This window comes from Propithecus coquereli, unplaced genomic scaffold (genome assembly GCF_000956105.1).
Source record: "Propithecus coquereli isolate 6110/MARCELLA unplaced genomic scaffold, Pcoq_1.0 Scaffold122, whole genome shotgun sequence".
Taxonomy (NCBI): Eukaryota; Metazoa; Chordata; class Mammalia; order Primates; family Indriidae; genus Propithecus; species Propithecus coquereli.
The window spans coordinates 99,623-117,818 of NW_012136303.1; the positions used below are offsets into that span (position 1 = coordinate 99,623).

At 52.3% G+C, this 18,196-nt stretch overlaps 1 protein-coding gene across 1 annotated transcript; it reads right to left on the reverse strand.

Annotated features, from left to right (window-relative positions):
* Positions 1-58: 58 nt before the first annotated feature.
* On the reverse strand, positions 59-16,095 carry TGIF2 (TGFB-induced factor homeobox 2). The gene is made up of 3 exons (XM_012637674.1): positions 15,948-16,095; positions 12,309-12,534; positions 59-2,819 (listed from the first exon to the last, which is right to left on the reverse strand). Exons 2-3 carry the CDS (start codon positions 12,498-12,500, stop codon positions 2,298-2,300), a joined length of 714 nt encoding a protein of 237 aa, XP_012493128.1. The 5' UTR covers positions 12,501-12,534; positions 15,948-16,095; the 3' UTR covers positions 59-2,297.
* Positions 16,096-18,196: the final 2,101 nt, after the last annotated feature.

Genomic DNA, 18,196 nt, shown 5'->3' on the forward strand with positions numbered 1-18,196 from the left:
TGACAGCTTTGTCCCCAGGCCTGGGCCTAGAGGCACAGTGGATCAATCAAGAACACTGTTTGCTTAAAAAGAGAACAAAAACAACTTTATTTGACAAAAGACAAAAACAAGTTATTTACAGTAGTTTTTTCTCAAATAATTCAATGGGACAACTGTGCTTCTCCTCCAGTTTATCTTACAACCAAAACCAAGTGAGGCTGCCCCACCCTGACACCCCATTTTACACTAGGGGGGATGCCAGCCAGAATTCAGCAGCACGGCTCCCTCACCCCCTCCGTTGCTCAGTGCACTGTGGGGAGGGAAGACCCACCCCAGCCCAGTACACTTCCAGAGTTCCTACTACGGGCATCCCGCAGCAGTCACTCCAGACTGGGCTCACAGACACGCTCAGGATGGAAGAGGCTGGGCAAACAGCAGCTTCAACCTTGACACTGCCATGTTCATTCTTCCCCAGCTGGGCCTCAGGAGGGTGAGGATCCCTGAACCCCCTGGGCACACCAGGAGCAGGCACAGGAGGAAGAGGCCAGAGAGCCCAGGAAACTTGCTCACTCCCACAGCAACAGATGGGCCAAGCCGCTCAGAAGAGGGGGAGCCTCCCTGAGGGCTTCAGGGGTCTTCCCAGAAAGGACAGAATGAGTGCTGCTGCCTTTCTCCTGGCCAGGCCCACCTAAGTCAGACAATAGCCAGGAACCCCTCCTTGTGCCTAACCTAGCAATTTCAGGAAACTAAAGGCTGGGGCTCCTGACCTATCTTTTGGCCCAGTAACAATGTTATTCAGAACAAAAATATTTCGGCTAATAATAACCTAGGATTAGTGTTTCGTAGGATATATAACGATGGGGCATATTGCTGTTGACACTGTCAACAATGAAACAGCAAAAGAAAAATGGGGGCAAGGGAGGAGCATAAACCAACTGTGGGGCCCACCTGGTGGCTCGTGCCTATAAGACCATCCGTGATTGGTTTCACTGGCAAGTTCAGGGTAGGGCCCCTACAACCCCAATCTAAAGAAAGGTGAAACAAAGACACAAATAACAGGCTTTTAACCCATGTTGAGCCCCAGCTGCCTCTGAAGGAAGTTCCTCGGGCAGCTTCGGGCACTATTCCCTGCTTCCTCCAGGAACAGTTTCCTGCCACCTTGAGGGGAAGCCGCCTGTGCCAGTCAGCTAGAAGGCCTTCGTGACCAGTAGATGGCTCACTTCTCTCCAAGTTGGAGATGCCAAGAGATTTTGATATTCTGGCTCCACTAATCTTTAAGTTCCTTTAGGAATTCAAAACTCAGGCTGCAGGGCAAAAGCCATCAAGAATAAAGAAGGGGAAAACGTTAAAGAAAAAAAGAAAAAAATATCCACTGCTTCAGTCTAGCTTACTTCCCCGCCCCCCAAAAAATACAGTAAGTAAAACAAAAAAACCAAACACCTCTCTGGTTTTATCATTTTTCTCTGCTCTGTACCTGGAAGGTTTAGTCAGATTCTGTTGGACTATCTCTTGGCTATGGCTTTATCCCCTCTGTGCCTGATGCAGAAAAGCCAACGCCCACAAGTTTTTTTCTTTTTCTTTTTTTCTGTCTTTTTTTGGTAAACCAAACCAACAATACAACAACCACTTGGAATTTCACACTACTGCAGAGATTTAGCTGGTCCCCAAAATAAAAATACTCCTTCCTTGCAAAACACTCCCAACTGTAGTGGCGGGTCATTCCTAGTTCATCAGACTCCATCACGCAAGGCATTCTCATTCCCACAACCTGGGCTAACTACTGCCATTGATGCAAACCACAGCAAAAAGGGAAAAATAAACAGTTTAGCAAAAATCTAAACATTCAACTGGAGTCGGTCCTGTTACATCTGCTGGGCTCCTCTTTTCTTTTGTTCATGCTTATGAACTTGGAATGTCCACACCTGGTTTGACAGAAAGAGGCACAGCTCAGGGGCAGCTTGGACCCAGCATAGGTCTGAACCTGGCAAGGTTCCTGAGCCCAGCCCAGGAGAGCAGGCTGGAAGAAAGGTGTCCCAGGGGTCCTCTGGAGAAGCAGCAACAGCAGCACCATGCCTGTCTCCAATCTCTTGGTCTCACCACTGAAGGGAGGCCTGGGGAAACGGCAGAATTAGCATAGGAGAGGTCCCCCATCACAGTGCAGTGACGCCAGCTGGCATCTTCCTGCTGAAGACCTCTGGACAGAGGAGATGATCCTGATGTTTGGCAGTGATCCATAGAAAACCCTCTGTATGGAAGGGAACCAAAACGGAAACCCAGGACAGCTGGCTCAAGCCTCGAGCACCCCTGCTGGCAGATGCCTACTTGGGGTTTTCAGAGACTAATGGGATGGGAGTGTGCAGTAGCGGGAGTGATGGGTCCTGCTGCTTCTGAAGCTCCATCTCAGCAGCCCTCTGTAGCGCCACCTCCACCAGCAGCTGGAAGCTGCTGAAGTCCTCTTTGTCCTGCTCTGGGGGTGTGGGTGGAGGTGTGTTGAAGAGTCCACCTGTGGGGCTTCCGGCCTCAGCCCTGGTCAGCAGAGTGAGGGTGCTACCAGGGGTCACCAGGGGTTTGGAGGGCTCCAGCTCCCCCTGTGGGAAGGGGGCTGCTGGCTTTTCCCCCTGGCCTGAGTGGAGTGGCATGGAGCACACAGACAAGGACAGCACATTGGCAGGGGCTGGTACAGACAGAGCCAACGCTGAGGGGCTGCTGCCACGGGGGAGGGCCACCTCTGAGGCCTTACCCCCGCGACGGGAAATGGTGAACTGATTAGGGTCTTTGCCGTCCTTCCGAAGCATGTCTGGGAGAAGCCGCCGCCGGGCATTGATGAACCAGTTACATATCTGGAACGAACATAAAAGACCGATCAGTTCACTCAATCAAAAACAGCTATGAAGCACTTACTGTGTCCCAGGACCCGGGAACACAGGAGCAAACAACACAAACACAATCCCAGCCCTCACGGAGTTGCACAGCAGGAAGAGGAAGTTAGATAAGAAATCACACAAACCAATATAAAATCGCAACTGTGATTCAGCCAGTGAAGGGAAGGTCCATACGATGGTGCTGCTGCGGACAGTAACGGGGAGACCCAGTCTAGTCTTTGTGGACTCAGGGAAGCACTCTCTGAAGGAGAAGCAGTTGTTTAGGTGAGAGAGAGCAGAGTGGCAGGTGGCTGTGCAGAGTGCCTATGAGAAAGGTCCATGTGGCTGGAGCTGAGAGTGGTTAACTGGGGGTCACCTCTTAGGGTGAGTATCTGTTTCTTTATCATAAGGGCACTGGGGAGCCACAGGAGGGTCTGGAGCAAAGCAGCACCTTGCTTTGTGGAGAACAGACTGGAAGCAGGGAGATGGGGTAGCAGTTCATGTCACTTTATGGGAGGTAGCAAGGAGGACCAAAGTTTGATCCGTTTAGGAAACCAGGAACGGCAGGACCTGCTACCTGGTTGGATGTGGGTGGATAAAGGAGGAAAGAGAGGGGACAAGGCTAACAGCGATTCACTCCTAAGCTTGCAGAGCAGAGTCTTGCTGCAGGCCCGAAAGAGCCACAAAGGCACCAAATGCTTGTCGGTCGGGAAGAAGAAAAGTCATTCTTGCTTCAGAGCAATACTAGGACTAGTGGCTCCAGCAGAACTGTCCCTTCAACCAGCTTCCTTAAGTCTTTTTCTCACATGCTGCTGAGAAAGCTGCCATTAATTTTGACCCCATTCCCATCTAGTTGATTGTTTAGACCCATCTTTTTTGACGTACACACGAGGCATGTAGTTTCTCACCATTAAGTGGTATGCTATGTGCTGCAAAGCTCAAGGCACAGGTGGTTTGGGGGATGCATCTAGCACCCTGCCCCCTATCTATCTGGACTCTTTAATAGCCCCAGCTTCACGGCGCTCCAGTCCAGCCTCTTCACTGGTTGTCGGTTCTGTTTCTAAAATGGAATGGCTGTCATTCCCGTTCCAGAAAGCTGCCATTTGTCTCCTACTGCCTACAGGATCGAGTCCAGACTCGAGAGGCTGGGCATAAAACCCTCCCGTGTCATCACAGCCCCTGTCCAGCTGCCCCTACAAGATGATCCCTTCCTACCCCCGCGTTCCGCGGTGTAAAACTGCTCACCTGCCCCCACTCAGGCTCTGCTTGTTTCTTGTTTTCAGTAAAGAATTGACCTTACCCAACCTGCTCTTTTTTTTAATAACCTCATGCCTTTTGCACACCACATTCCTTTTTTCCGGAATGCCCTCTTCCCCCTCTGGGGAATGTCTACTCCTCTAAGTAAGATATTAGAGATAGGGCCAGAGCAGAGGAAATGGATTCAAAAGACATCTCAATTCACCCAGGGCCCGTGTTAGGGCCTGGCACAGTCTCTTTTCAGACAAAAATGACACCACAAGGGTAGATAACAGTGTTCAAGAGAAGTGTGAATACAGTCTATGCACACCCGAGGGCAGCAGGCACCGCACCTTGGCATCATTCCTGACCCTCTAAAAGATCAACCACTTGTACCCTTTTTGCCTTTGTTCACTCCCAATGGCCTGGGGATGTGACGCGACTAATCCTACAGTAGCTCCTCTGGGCATTGTTTTTTAAAAGAAAAAAAAAAAAACAGGTAAAGATTAGACTAGAAAACAGTTTCTTAGCTGCTTGGTTGGTGTAAGTTCATAAATACAAAACCTGTTTTCAAACCTCAACTCTTTTGTTACACACACAATCCCCTAACAGCTTTTCCAAGTCCTCCTCCCTCTTGCCTTCCACTGAAGGGGCCACCCCAGGGGAAAAGCTGCCTAATCACTTTCTTGCCAACTCAGAAGCAGGGGAGAGAAGAAACATTAGAAACTGTGTATGTGGTGGGAAGGGCACGGGAGGTATCCATACATCTAGGCATCTTTCTGGGAGCCTCCACTGCAGAGAGTTTGCCAGTATCTGCCATTTACTGAGCACTGTACGTCTTCACGACTTTCTTCTAATAATTACATCAGCCCTAGAAGATGAGTCTGATCAACTCCCACTTTCCTGATGAACACACTTACAGCTCAGCCTGGTAAAGTCAGCCGGGGTTCCACCTGCAGCAGGGATCCCCAAGCCTGGGCCTTTGCGTCTGGAGGAGCGGGAGTCACTCCTCTGCATCTGTCTCTGAGGCTGTCACAGGGCCCCAGAGCCTGGCGTACTATATTCACTAGAACTGTCAAGTTGGAGCTTCTTGCCTTCCTGCTGCTCTCCCTTTCCAGGCTTCTTGCTCATTCAAATAATATTCAAGTGCCTTCTATGTGCTAGGCCCAGTTCTTGGTGCTGAGGATGCCTTTGTGAATCAAACAGACATGTACTCTGCCCTGTGGAGCCTTAGAGTCCATCTAGACGGGAGACTGGCAATAAACAAATAGGTGACTACCCAGACAGGAATAAGGGGTAGTGTATAAAGATAACAGAGGCTACCATAGACAACAGGGTCTGGAAGGCTGAGACCTAAAGGATAAGGAAGAGCCAGCAATACAGAAAGCTAAGGCAAGAATGTTCTAGACAGAGGGAACAGCAAATGCCAAGGTGCTGAGGCAGGAAAGAGTTTGGTTTAAGGGACTGACAAAAGAGGGGAATGGTAGGTGATGAACTCAGAAGTGAGCAGGCTGATCTCAACAGGCCGGCACACTACGATAAACCACTCAGGGGTCCAAACAGTGGCTTGATCGAAATTTTATACTCTAGGTCCTTCTTTGGTCCTGTCTTCTCTCCTCTTACTTCATCAACAGGTACTTGTGGGGCTTGTACTAAGTACCAGCTGCTGTAGGGGACCTCCTGTGTGCTGGGACATGGGAACTGTGTGGGCTGTGGCAGTGCCTAGCAGGCCTCAGTGTCTGCTGAAGGGATCAAAGTCCCAGGACTCTCATACCAGTTTCTGTCCCTGGCTATCACCAGGCCTCTTTCTTGGCTATATCTGAGCAAGCCCTTGGGTACCATCTTCCCATGGATTGTATCTGCCTCTACCCAGCCAAAGGGACAGCCACCCATTTTAGAAGCTGGTGCTTGGAGTTGGTATGGCTCCTTGCCCAGCTGATTACAGCCATACCCATTCCATAGATGACTCAAAGACAGCATCAGGCCCCTGGCCATGTCAGGCTGGAAGGCTTCTTCTCTTTCTCCATTCCAGCCAGGAAGAGCCCTGCCCCTGAGGTTCTCATTTGTCCCTCTTCCCCTCTATGGTCCTGCAGGGTAGCCGAGCATCAGGCATCAGTGGACGCTGGCTGAGCCGAATCCTAACTAGAGTTGCAGGGGAACCCCAAAGAGAGGTAGGGCTGAAGAGCTGGGTGGGATGAAGGGAACAAACTTATTAAACCACTTTTAATACCAGTACCATGCCAACCATCTCACCTGCGTTATGTTTAATCTGTGTACAAGCCTGGAAGGCAGAAAGCAGCGTCCCTAAGTACTAAAGGGAGAACTGGAGCTCAAAGTGATGAAGGAACTTGCCCAGAGTCACACAGCCTGAGTGCAGAGCTGGGATTCAAACCCAGGTCTCTGGGCTTTACAACCCCCACTGCTTTGCTATCTCTTCCCAGAGGAGCAGAGGGGACAGCTGAACGATCATCATCATCATCCTAATGGCAAATACGTGACACAAAACATCAGGTGCTATTCTGAACGCTGCACATCTAATTACTCGTTTGACCTCAGCAGCCTATGTGACAGGTTTTATGATGACATCCATAGAAGAAACTGAGGCCCAGATTAGAAAGGTTCAGAACTCTGTTCAAGGTCACAGGTGCAAAGGCTGGGATTTGATCCAGACAGCCTGGTTCTGGGCAGCTACCACTGCCAGCCACAGAGAGTCAGCCTGAGGCCTCTTCTCCTGGTGCTTCTGGTCCTTCCCTTCCACAGTTGCCACCTCGGCTACCTGCACTACAGGAGTGTGCTGAGCCTCCCACCTCACTGCTGGATGGTCAGGTCACAGCGACCTGGGTCAAGTGAAGCAGCATGAGTGTTGTTGAAGAGTCTCAGGGAGGAGCCCTGGGCAGGCACCTAGCCCCCAGCTGCACCTCCCATTTTAGCTGACGATTCAGAGAACAGAACAGAAAACACCCCCTCCACACACTCCCCCGCAGCTCGCCCTGGTCCACAGCACACTTGGCAGCCCATAGACATGCACAGCTGAGGGAGCTGGGATAACAGGATTTAATGCAGCCCCTTGCGGCTACCCTGCTCAGGTCTAAGTCAGGAAAAGAGCCTGTGCCTTGCCCCCACTCGAGGACCTTGGGGAAGTGATAGGAAGAACATCAAGGTGAATTCTGTGACTTATATGGCAGAACACAGGCTGGAGGCCCGAAAGCTGTCTCTCCCCTTAACAGGGCTCTATCTGAAATGCTGCCGCCCTGTCAGTATTTTTTTTTTTTATCAGAGATGAAGGACAGGGAAGAATCACTGTGGCAAATGGAGGTGGGAGGGGCACCAGGAAGCTGACAAACGCCCTGAGGCTGAAAGCAGGAAGGCAGACACAAGCGCTCCCATCTCTTTTCAGCGGTGAGAAATGGCGCAAAAGCAGGGAAGTGAAGGCAGAGGGGGCCTTTCCCAAACATCACAGCACCACTCATACCACCACTGTACCCCAGTGCTCGTAAAGGTAGCTGCCTGTATTAGAATCACCTTGGGGGAGATTTTTTTTTTTTTTTGGAGACAGAGCCTTGCTCTGTCACGCTGGTTTAGAGTACAGTCCTCCATAGCTCACCGCAAACTCTAACTCCTGGGCTCAAGGGATCCTCCTGCCTCAGCCTCCCGAGTAGCTGGGACTACAGGTGCACACCACACCTGGCTAATGCTAATTTCTCTATTTTTGGTAGAGACAGGGTCTCACTGTTACTCAGGCTGGTCGCAAACATCTGACCTCAAGTGATCCTCCCTCCTCGGCCTCCCAGAGTGCTAGGATTACAGGCGTGAGCCACTGTGCTCAAGATTTTAAAAAACTGTCAAATAGCTATTTTTCATCTGCTCTATAGATCTGGTGGAGGTGAGGGGTGGAGTCAGGAATGTGTGTTTTTAAACAAGTTACCCAGAGAGTCTGGCCGCCCAAGTTTAGGAGCCCACAGTTTAGCCCGCTGGTTTGACTTGTCCTCGAGGGCTAAGCCCTTTATTTAAGCAAAAAAACTTACACAGAAGCTCAAAAAATATATACACAGATAAAAGGCCTTGAGATGGGAACACAGAGATCGCCTGTGGGAGGAATGGGAAGGCAGCTAGCTGTGGAGCCAAGAAGAGGAGGAGAGTAGCTCAGGACACAGAGATAATCACTGGCTGCCCTGGGGGCCTGGCCAGGCCACTCCTCCCACACAGCAGGCCACCACTGCCTGGGCACGAGGCTCCTTTCTCCACCCAAGGCCCTGTCCCGGTGTGGGCGTCCCTCAGGAGCGTGGCATTTGAAAGGAGGCCTGACAGCAATGAAGGAATGGGGAGGTGCCTGTTCCACCACTGTTTCTAGCACGGAGCACTGGGCCTGGCACACAGTGTGCTGTGCCCCCCCCATGCTATAGTGAAGGAATGGGGCCCAGAACCCTCCCAGGTTGCTGCCTAGAACAGTTAGCAAACCACAGATCTAGTCCAACCAATCAACTGGGCTTAGATGGTGTCACAGGGACCTGTGAAAATCCATCACAAAAGACTTTTTTTTTGTATTATCCTCCCAACTGCCTAGCCCCAGGCAAGTACCAGCAAACCAGTTAGTTAAATGACTCATTGACTTGCTAATGAGATCACTCCTGGGCGGGTTAAAGGAGACAATCAAAAGAGATGTCCCCAGGGAGAGATAAAACAAGTTTGGCAAAATGTTGATTCTTGTTGAAGCCAGGTGATTGGTATGGGGTTCACTATAATATTCTCTTACTTTTGTGGATATTTAAAAATGTCCTTAATAAAAAAAGAAATTTAAAAAATTAAATATAGGAGGCCAGGCACAGTGGCTCATGCCTGTAATCCTAGCACTGGGAGGCTGAGGAGGGAGGATCACTTGAGGTCAGGAGTTTGAGACCAGCCTGAGCAAGAGGAGACCCCATCTCTACAAAAATAGAAAAATTAGCTGGGAGTGGTGACCCATGCCTGTAGTCCCAGCTACTCAGGAAGCTGAGGCAGGAGGATCCCTTGAGCCCAGGAATTTGAGGTTGCTGTGAACTATGATGGTGTCACTGCACTCTAGGCCCGGAGACAGAGCAAGACCTGTATCAAAAACAAAAAATAAAAAAAACAGGAAGAAGAGATGTCTCCAGGGACTTAAGCCAGTTTTTCTGGACTGAGGAGCCACTACATTTCCTTACTTCTGAGGTTCTGCCTGTCCACATTTCCAACACTTTATAGTCATTTTCTGTCATTTACAATTACTTACTGAGCACCTAACCTACCAGATACCAAGCACTGAGCTACACTGGGGCTACAGCAATAACAAAACTAGCTCACTGCTCATACCTCTAGAAAATATCGAAGTCTAGAAAGCAATCCCAGCCAAGTGACCCAATGCTCTGACCCAGTCCAGGTGCTGTGTGAGTACACAACTCCTCTAGGGGTCAGTAGTTTTCCTGGTCAGTTGGACCAGTGTAGCAGGAACGTGAGGGGCCAGGAATGAGGCCCAAAGTGCAGACAAGGGCAGATGATGTTGTCATTAGGCTGACAAGAACCACTGAAGGGTTTTAAGTAGGGGAGTGACAAGCGATCGATCACACAATGATGGCTTGGACCAAGGTGAGAAAGAAGCCAAATCCCAGAAGTATTAAGGGGTTTACGTACAGCAACTGCTGATGACAGGGAAGGAGCCAGCCTGAAGGAGTTATGAGAGGTGTGCAGTTGGGGCTGATGTGGGGTTCATGGCACAGTTTCCACCAAGGAGTGCCAGATGGGCCCCTCTGCTTTTAAATCTTAGCAGGACTCTAGGGCACGGTGGCCACCACTGGAACCCCTCCCTCCAGGGCATGCCCAGGGCCAGCCAGCCCTTCCTTGAAAGTCTCCAGAGGCCTACGGTGATCCAGACTTACTCAGCCCCAGAGCCAGGGCCTTTGTCACATCACACACCACTGGGTCAGCAAAATACCACCTACCATTTTAAACTGATGCAGTTAGATGGAATTCCTTTTCCATCCACTTTGGAAAACTGGTTTATGGTTGTGTGTAAGAGGGAACCCCCCCTTTTTTACGCAGTTTTATATTTGCAAATAAGTGATGTGATAATAAAAATGATTCAAGTTGCATTTTATGGGGAGGCAGGTCCACGAGAAATGTTAGTTCTTTCTTTTGCTCTTGCTCAGGCTGGTCTCAAAGTCCTGGCCTCAATAGATCCTCCCACCTCGGCCTCCCAAAGTGCTAGGATTACACTGTGCCTGGGTGAAAAATGTTTTCTTTAAAAATAGTTGCTTTCTCAGATTTGAGAAACAGTGTCCTTGACAAAAAGAAATTCCAATGCCACGTGACAAGTGGTTTGATGGGACAGGTATGAGGCACACTGGGAATATAAGCAGTGGCCCCCAAAGCTAGGCTGTGGGTCAGAGAATGCTTTCATGACAAAGAGATGCTTAACTGAAGTGAGCCAGGGTAGGAAAGGTCAGGGCTGCACCTAGCTGTTGAGAGCCGGGGAGAAGGGCTAGAGGCCCAAGGCTTTAAGGGCCAGGGAAGGAAAGAACTAAGATAAGGCTGATGAGCTTCTAAGGAACTTGAACTCTATTCTGAGGGCAATGGGGTCCCCAGAGTATGTGACATGATCAGATTTTCACTTGTGTTCAAAAGAATGGGTTAAAGAAGCAAGGCTAGAGGAAGGGAGACTGGCAAAGAGGCTATCTAGGTAATCCTGGCTCTCGGTCTCTAGGCCTCTTGCCTCACAGTTCTACATCCTGTCAGTTCAAGGGCACCTCTTCTGGGGGGCTATTTGAGGCACCAGGCCCTGCCCTGGGTCTCTGCTGCCTTCTATTCCAACTGTGATCACTTTTGCAAACATCAGTGGCCAAGCTGGCCCTGCCATCCCCATCCCAGACTAGACACTCCTCAAGGGTAAGAACGTGTCTGCTTCCTCTCTGGGATCCCAACTCTGCACAGCATGGAGTTGGGCCCAGTGGGGTTATCAGGAGGAACGCTGTGAGATGCTACACACTGATAGGCACCCAGGGTCAGTTCCAGACCTTATGACCTAGAAGGAGAGGTGAGGATGAGGACAGGAGTAGAAGCACCCACTGTGCCCAACCCCTCACAGTCAGCCTTGGATTCTTCTGCTCAGTCCCTCTCCTGCATCCTGTGGAGGTGGTACAATTATCTCCCCTTTTTCAGATGAGGAAATAACGAGGCTCAGAGACAAGGCAATGAACTGGCCAAGGTCCAGGCTGCTTCTTGTGGAGAAGATGGAATCTGAGTCAGGATCTGTAACTCTAGACCCTTTCTCGTAGAGAGACTCAGATTAACCACTGCCCAGCAAGTATAAAGTCAGGTGATAGGAGTTCTGAGAGCTGAAATACTTACCATGTCTCTTCATGGAGGAAGGACAGGAGCTGGGAGGAAGGGAAGGAGGGAGAGACAGCACCATACACTTGATTAATGGGCTATGAAAGGATGGGGGAAGGGGAAGAGTGGGGGTGAGCGGGGCAGCGTGGGCCTCCAGGGCTAGGCTGAGGGCCTACTAATGTGTCTCCCAGGGAGGCAGGGTATCCTGCCTCAGCACCATAAACAGGACAAAGACACCTGCAAGTCAGCAACAGGGGCAATTCAAAGGGGACAACGCTTTGCATTGCCTTTGAGTGTGCTCATGCACATGGTTTACAAAGTGCTTTCACACCCAGTTTTGAATCTGTTCCTCACAAGAGTTCCATGAGACAGGAAAAGAGTCTGACCCCCACTTTACAGATGGGTAAATCAAGACATGTGGCAGAACTGAGCTTTCAACACAGAACCTCTGACTTCTGCCCTTTCCTTGGCTGTGATTCCAACTTATCTCTTAACCACAGTGCAGATCACAAGCTGCCCCCTACAACTAAGTCCCCACCTGGGACACTGCTCTGGGGCTGGGGGCTGGATCCTACAATCTCAGACACTCAACACCTTCTCACCTTCCCATAGGCTCTAAATGTCTCCAGTGTTAATAATGACACCTATATATTAATAACGATTAGTTCCTTGTCTCTGCAGCACTCTCCACAGTCTGAAATATTGCTGCAATGACCTCATTTTGTGTTCCCTTGAGGCAGGGAGAATGGATGTTCTCACTTGACCCAAGAAGAAACTGAGGCCTGGAGAGGGGAAGTGACTGGCCAAAGGCCATAGTGAATCAGTGACAGGTCTGGGACAGGACTAGAACCCAGGTCTCCTGCTACCCCACCACCTGGATCCCCTCCTTACCTGCAGCACTGACAGGTTGGTCTGTCCAGAAAGGCTCAGCTTCTCCTGCTCGGAGGGGTAGGCATTGTAGCGGTGCAGGTACAGCCAGTCCCGGAGGATCTTCACAGACTCCTTGGGCAGGTTCCCCCTGCGCTTCCTCTTGCCCGCCAGAGAGAGGAGGCCTTCGTCCTCGCCTAGATCACTGTCTGACATGGTGTCTAGGAGCTAGGCCGGACCTCTGGCAAGCCTAGGACAAGTGACACAGGGGACGGGGACATCATTACCACGTACTGCCTCTCACCCTCTTCCTAGTCTCCAAACACACTCAGCATTACTAGAGCCTGGGACACCAAGATCAGGGGAGTCGCAATTCAAAGTCTCAGGCCAAACCACAGCCTGAGCAAGCTAAACAGGAGGAGTCTAAAAGGGCCTCATTTCAAGGGGGCGGGTAGGTGACACTGAAATGAATGTCAGCTCATTCATAAGCAGGACCAAGGATTAGAAATAATTGCAGCTACTCAATAACTGAGGTCTACTGTTTTCTATGCTCTGTACTGAGTACTTTACATTATCTCACTTAATCCTCCCAAGCCCCTTATAAAGGAGAAACTGCTATCATCGCCATTTTATAGATGAAGAAACAGAGATTAAGAAAGCCACCCAAAACACAAGGCAGTTAAACAGACTACCTTGCAACCCAGCAATTTCACTCCTAGGTATCTACCCAGGAGAAATGAAAACCTGTGTCCACACAAAACCTCACAAATGTTCACAGCAGCATTATTTGTAATAGCCAAACGGTAGAAACAATCCAGTGTCCCTCAGCAGATGAACGGATAAACAAAATGTGGTCTATCTCTATGATGAAATATTATTCTGCCATAAAAAGGAGTGAAATCCTGACATGTGGATGGACCTTGAAAGCATTATGCTAAGTCAGACAGCCACAAAAGCACGTGTATCTTACGATTCTGTTTGTCGTGAAATGTCTGGAATAGGCAACTGTATAGAGACAGAAGGTAGATTAGCAGTTAGTTAGGGCTGAGGGGATAGAAAAGTGGTAGTCAAAGTGTGTGAGGTTTCTTTCTGAGGTGATAAAAATTGTCCTAAAGTTAAACATCATTGTAAATATACTAAAAGCCACTGACATGTGTACTTTAAATGGGTAAATTACATGGCATGTGAGTTATATCTCATAAAGCTGTTATGTGGGGAGGGGAAAAAGACATCCCACCTCCAGGATATGACATGCAAGTAGGATTTGGACGCAGGCAGTTTGCTTCCCCTCAGCTGCCTTGTGGGCTCTACACCATCTGGCTTCCCAGGTCTCCCAAGGCCCAATGAGGCATCTGGAAACTGCATGGATCACCATGGTCTGCAGCAATCCACATAATTAAAAATTTACAGAGCACCTACTGTGTACCTTGCAGAGAAGGGTGAGTCAGCCCTACTGGTTGTTTCTTGGATATTCTCCCTTGTCAGGCCCTTTGGCCTGGTCCTAGACTCAATCCCTCAAAATCGTGATGAGCCTGTGCTTTGGTCCCTGCCCTACCCTCCACTTGGCTGTGTGACCCTGATCAAGTGTCCTCCCATCTCTGGGCTTGAGTCCCCACTTCACCGGTCAAATGAAGGAAGGTTTTTCTGTAGATAACCCAACCCAGCTGCTCATCTCCCGACAAAGTTCTTGTTCACACAAGCAAGAGAGATTTACATTTTAAAAGCAAAAGTTCTAGGTCAAGCTGATGCCAGAATCCCAAGGCTCCTCCCTTCTCAGCCTTTTAACAGCTCGCCAGTAGGCCAGCCAACAGACTCTGGCATCTCCCAGGTTTTGTTTCTTCTACTTGGGCCGTAGCCCAGATCTCTTGGCCCGCTAGGCGCGGCTTTCGAGGGAAGGGTCTCAGCCAGGCCACCTGGAGGTGAGACAGGCACTGGTTGAGGTGCCACTCGGCTGGCAGGCTACTTTCTGAGGTCAGACATTTCTGGGCCGCTGGGGCAGCAGATCTGGGCTCAGGGATGCAGCCCCGGCAGGCGGTTACAAGTTTACAGAAGGTTATCTGTACAAATTCCACCCTGGCTGCCAGCCAAGCCCCAGTCTGCAGGGTTCCCGGGGTGGGCCCAGGGGATGACCCCTCAGTCTACACAAACTTTTCTACCTCAGCATCTTGCACCTCAGGTCTGCCTGCCGTCCGGGAGGTTCCTCACAAACTCACCCCACACTGCGCCCAGACACACACTCCCCACTCGCTCCACGCACAACAGCGCTCAGATAACTGGCACCGACCCATCGCTCAAGCCCTGCAAGCGCCGGGATTTTCGCCGACACATACAGCACACACGCAGCTTTCCCAACCCCACACCTAGCACGAATCGTGACCCATGCAACTAGCCCAGCTTCTGTACCCGCCCACCCCTATCTCTCCGACAGGGAAAGCTCCGGACGTCACCACACCAGCCATCAGTTCTTGCCCTATCTGGCCTGTGGCAGCACCCCCCTCGACACAACGCCCTCCCACACACTCCCACGACGCCACCTGCAGCGACTCCCGCACTAACTTTCTGACAACTCTTCCCGCTACACTCCCCGGGGCCGCGCACTCACGCTCGCATTCCCAGCGGTTCACACAAAGCGCGCAACCTCCCCCGCGGCCCAGACCGAGTCGGAGCACATGGCTCCCGGGGCGGTGAGGAATCGGCCGGCGCTCTGGGCGCCTGCACCCCCCCATCCCCCCACCCCGGGGCAGACTCGGCGCATCAGCTCCTCCGCGGGCCCGCAATCCCGATGGGGCAGGGGGCTGTGGAAGAAAGAAAACTCACGTGCCTGTCCCGGGGCAGGAAAAAGTTTGGTTCCCACCCCCTTCCCCGGCTGCTCGGCGCTGGCAAACTCTTCGGGGCGCGGGGCCGGCCGAGCGTGCGCGCTCGGCTTTGTGCTCCGAACTCGGCCCGGAGGGGGAGGGGAGGGCAGGGGGCTGGGCTCCCACCTCCGCACCGCCCCCCCCTCAGCTCAGCGCCCAGACTCCATGTTGGCCGCCCCCTGCCCGAGAGACTGCGCGCTTCCCCCGCGGGAGGCTCGGCTCACCCCCGGCCTGCCCGATGGTCCCGGCGCGCACAAACTTTCTCCGGGTCGCGGGCCCCACGCGCCCCGCTCCCTTGGCCCGCCTGGGAGTGACAGATGCCTCAGAGACAGACTTTCCTTTGTTCCAAAGGAAAGGGGAACTCGCGCGGGCTCCCCAGCTCCCCCGCTCCGGGGCCTTCTCGCTGCCCCCACCCTCAGCTGTCATTCTCAGCTGCCCCCTCCCCGGCTCCGCGGCGGCGCGGGGGGGGCTGCCGGCGGTTAGTAACGTGCACTTTTGAAACCAAACAAACCCGCCCCCCGCGCGCTCACTCCGGTCTGGGGCGTGAGAGGCCCTCTCCCAGGGTGGGATCCTGGGGAGCTGGGCCCCCCCACCGGGGTCGAGCGAGCTTCCTTCTAGGGGCTGGAACAGCCCCCACCAGGCCCCGCCAGCACCCTGCAGTCGCGACTCGGACACTCGCGCTCACACACCCACAATCGCACGCGCCAGGACGACGCCCCCTCCCCCGTCCGACCGAGAAAAAGAAACTTTCCAAGTAGTCCGCGCGCCCCCCACGCCCTTCTGGCCCCCTCCCGCGCCCCGCACTGACTTTTCCGAGCGGCTTTCTGGTCCACGCGGCCTCAGGCTCGGTGCGGGGCGTCCCGGCAGGGGGAGGGGGGCGCCGGGGGAGCGCGCCGCGTACCTGCCCGGCCTGACACTCGGCCTGACAGCTCGCGGCTGGAAAGCACCTCGCGGCCTGACGTCAGATCCCCTCTCCTCCCCTCCGCGCTCTCCTCGCCCTCCCCCACCCGCCCTGAGGGAGAAAACAAACTTTGTGCGGAGCGCGTCGAGCTACGCCCACCCCCCGCGGGGCGGGCCGACGGCGCTGAGGGACAGGCCCCGCCCACCGCGCCCGGAGGGGGCGGGGCCGGGAGGGCACCTTCTTCCTGCGCCCACCCCCACCCTCAGGAATGCCACATGGCCTCCGAGGAGGAGCGGTGGGAGCGTCGGCTCGAGATAGTCCGCTCGGGGGCAGGAAGTGGCCGGTTCCTCCTTTTGGAGAGCGTTTCCGGAGCGCCTACTGTGTGCTCCTCGCTGGGCATGGGGGCCATTACCAAGGGAGAAATAATGCAAATCCCGACTTTTGTGAGTTGCTCCCTCAGCCAGATCTGCCGGCGACGTGATTGTTCCCGTTGCATCGAGGGGAAACTGAGGCCCAGTTAGTACGGGGATGTACCCCTAGCTGGCAAGGGACAGGGCCCAGAATATGACGCCTTTTCTGCCCTGAAGAGTCAGTAGAGTGGGGAAGGACGCCGCCTCAGACGTGAGCCCGAAGCACGCGGTGTAGCACGCAAGGGGCGCGGAGGCCAAAGCAGCCAACGCTTGTTTCCAATGCAGCGACGCCGTGCGGGGCGTCCCGTCCAGGCCTCGGATAAGTCGCTGGCTTTCTCGTGAGCCGCAGAGAGGTTCCGGACTTGGTTTCGTCACCCAGTCAACCCGTGTCATTCGGTCCAGGACGTTTTGACCGTGGCTGGCCTTTGACGGAGGCAGACGTGAGTCTAGGAGCTCCCAGCGGTCCTAACTGGTTTCTTGTTCCTCTTCGCGTTATGCCCAACTCCAGGAGGTTTTCCTTGGCCTCCGCCACCCCTGTCAGCACTCCCTTCCCTGCTCTCTGATCCCGGTACCCGTACCACCTAGTAGGGCAGCCCAGCACAGAGTAAGCCTAACTCAAACCTCCCGAGGCCTCTTCTGGGCCTGCTTCCTCATCTAGGCCCAGATAGCTAGGGCCCTTGAGCTTGAAAATCAGCATGGAAAACAGTTTTTGGTCTTAATTGCATTTTAGCAATGGAGAACTCAGCGAAAGTCTGATTTTTTAAACAGGCCCTAAGCCCATCAGAATGCTGATTAAATGACGAGGCGCACCTGGACTCCCCGTTGAAGCTGGACTTCCCTTAGAATGCCAAGAATCTAGTTGGCCATGCTAGTCTCCTCACGGCAGCACCCCAAATGTCAATGGCACTACCCAGTACTCTCCATTTCACAGATGGGGAAACTGAGGCCCAGAGTCGTAGTTAAAATCAATTTTTTGCCAAATGGTGCACCATCCACAGCCTTCTGATAGAAAAGGGGAGACTTGAGGAGTCTTAGGTAAGAAAGGCAAAACTAACGGGGCCACTGGGGTCACAGAACTTGTATGAGAACAGGGGAGCCTGGAGGGGAAATGGAGGTGTAGCTAAGTGAGCTTGTGTCGCCTGCTGAGCTTGAACTCCACACTAGGCGTTTTTTTTTTTTTTTTTTGGTATGCGTGAGAGAGCCAGACTCTGCCCTTTTGGGGAAGCTAACTACTGGGGGCTTGGGTCAGAGGTCAGAGACATAACCGTCAATTCTGCCTGTGGCAGCCCCGTAAGCCAGTGCTTCCCAAGTCTTAGATCAGGTTGTGGCAATAGAAGGGAGCGGTGGCTTCCCCTTGCCCTATAGGACAGCCACCTGCATAACAAATAACAAAGCAGCTTCTAGAGCCCCTCTCCACACTTCCTTCAGGAGAATGGGGTGGGGGTGGAGAAAGGCTGGGAGTGTGTCAGGATTTTGCATTGTAAACAAGTTCCACTGGGTAAATCCTAAATACAAAGAGAGTTTGAGATTACCATGGAACATTTTTCAACTAATTTAAGTATCAGAATCTAAAATGTGTGCATCCTCTAAGCCAGTAATTCCACTTCTAGGAATCTGTTTTGAGAAATAGCTGCACAGCAAAGATAAATGCTTATATGAGATTGTTCTTTGCAGAATTGTTCATTCTGGAAAATTGCTGACAACTAAATGCCCCTCACCAGGAGCTGACTGGTTACAGCAATACTG

Excerpts from the sequence above, each read along its gene's own strand:
- TGIF2 (XM_012637674.1), bottom strand. The coding sequence starts at position 12,500 with ATGTCAGACAGTGATCTAGGCGAGGACGAAGGCCTCCTCTCTCTGGCG. Across the intron at positions 2,820-12,308 it reads CCAACCTGTCAGTGCTGCAG|ATATGTAACTGGTTCATCAA; the intron begins GTAAGGAGGGGA and ends TGTTCGTTCCAG.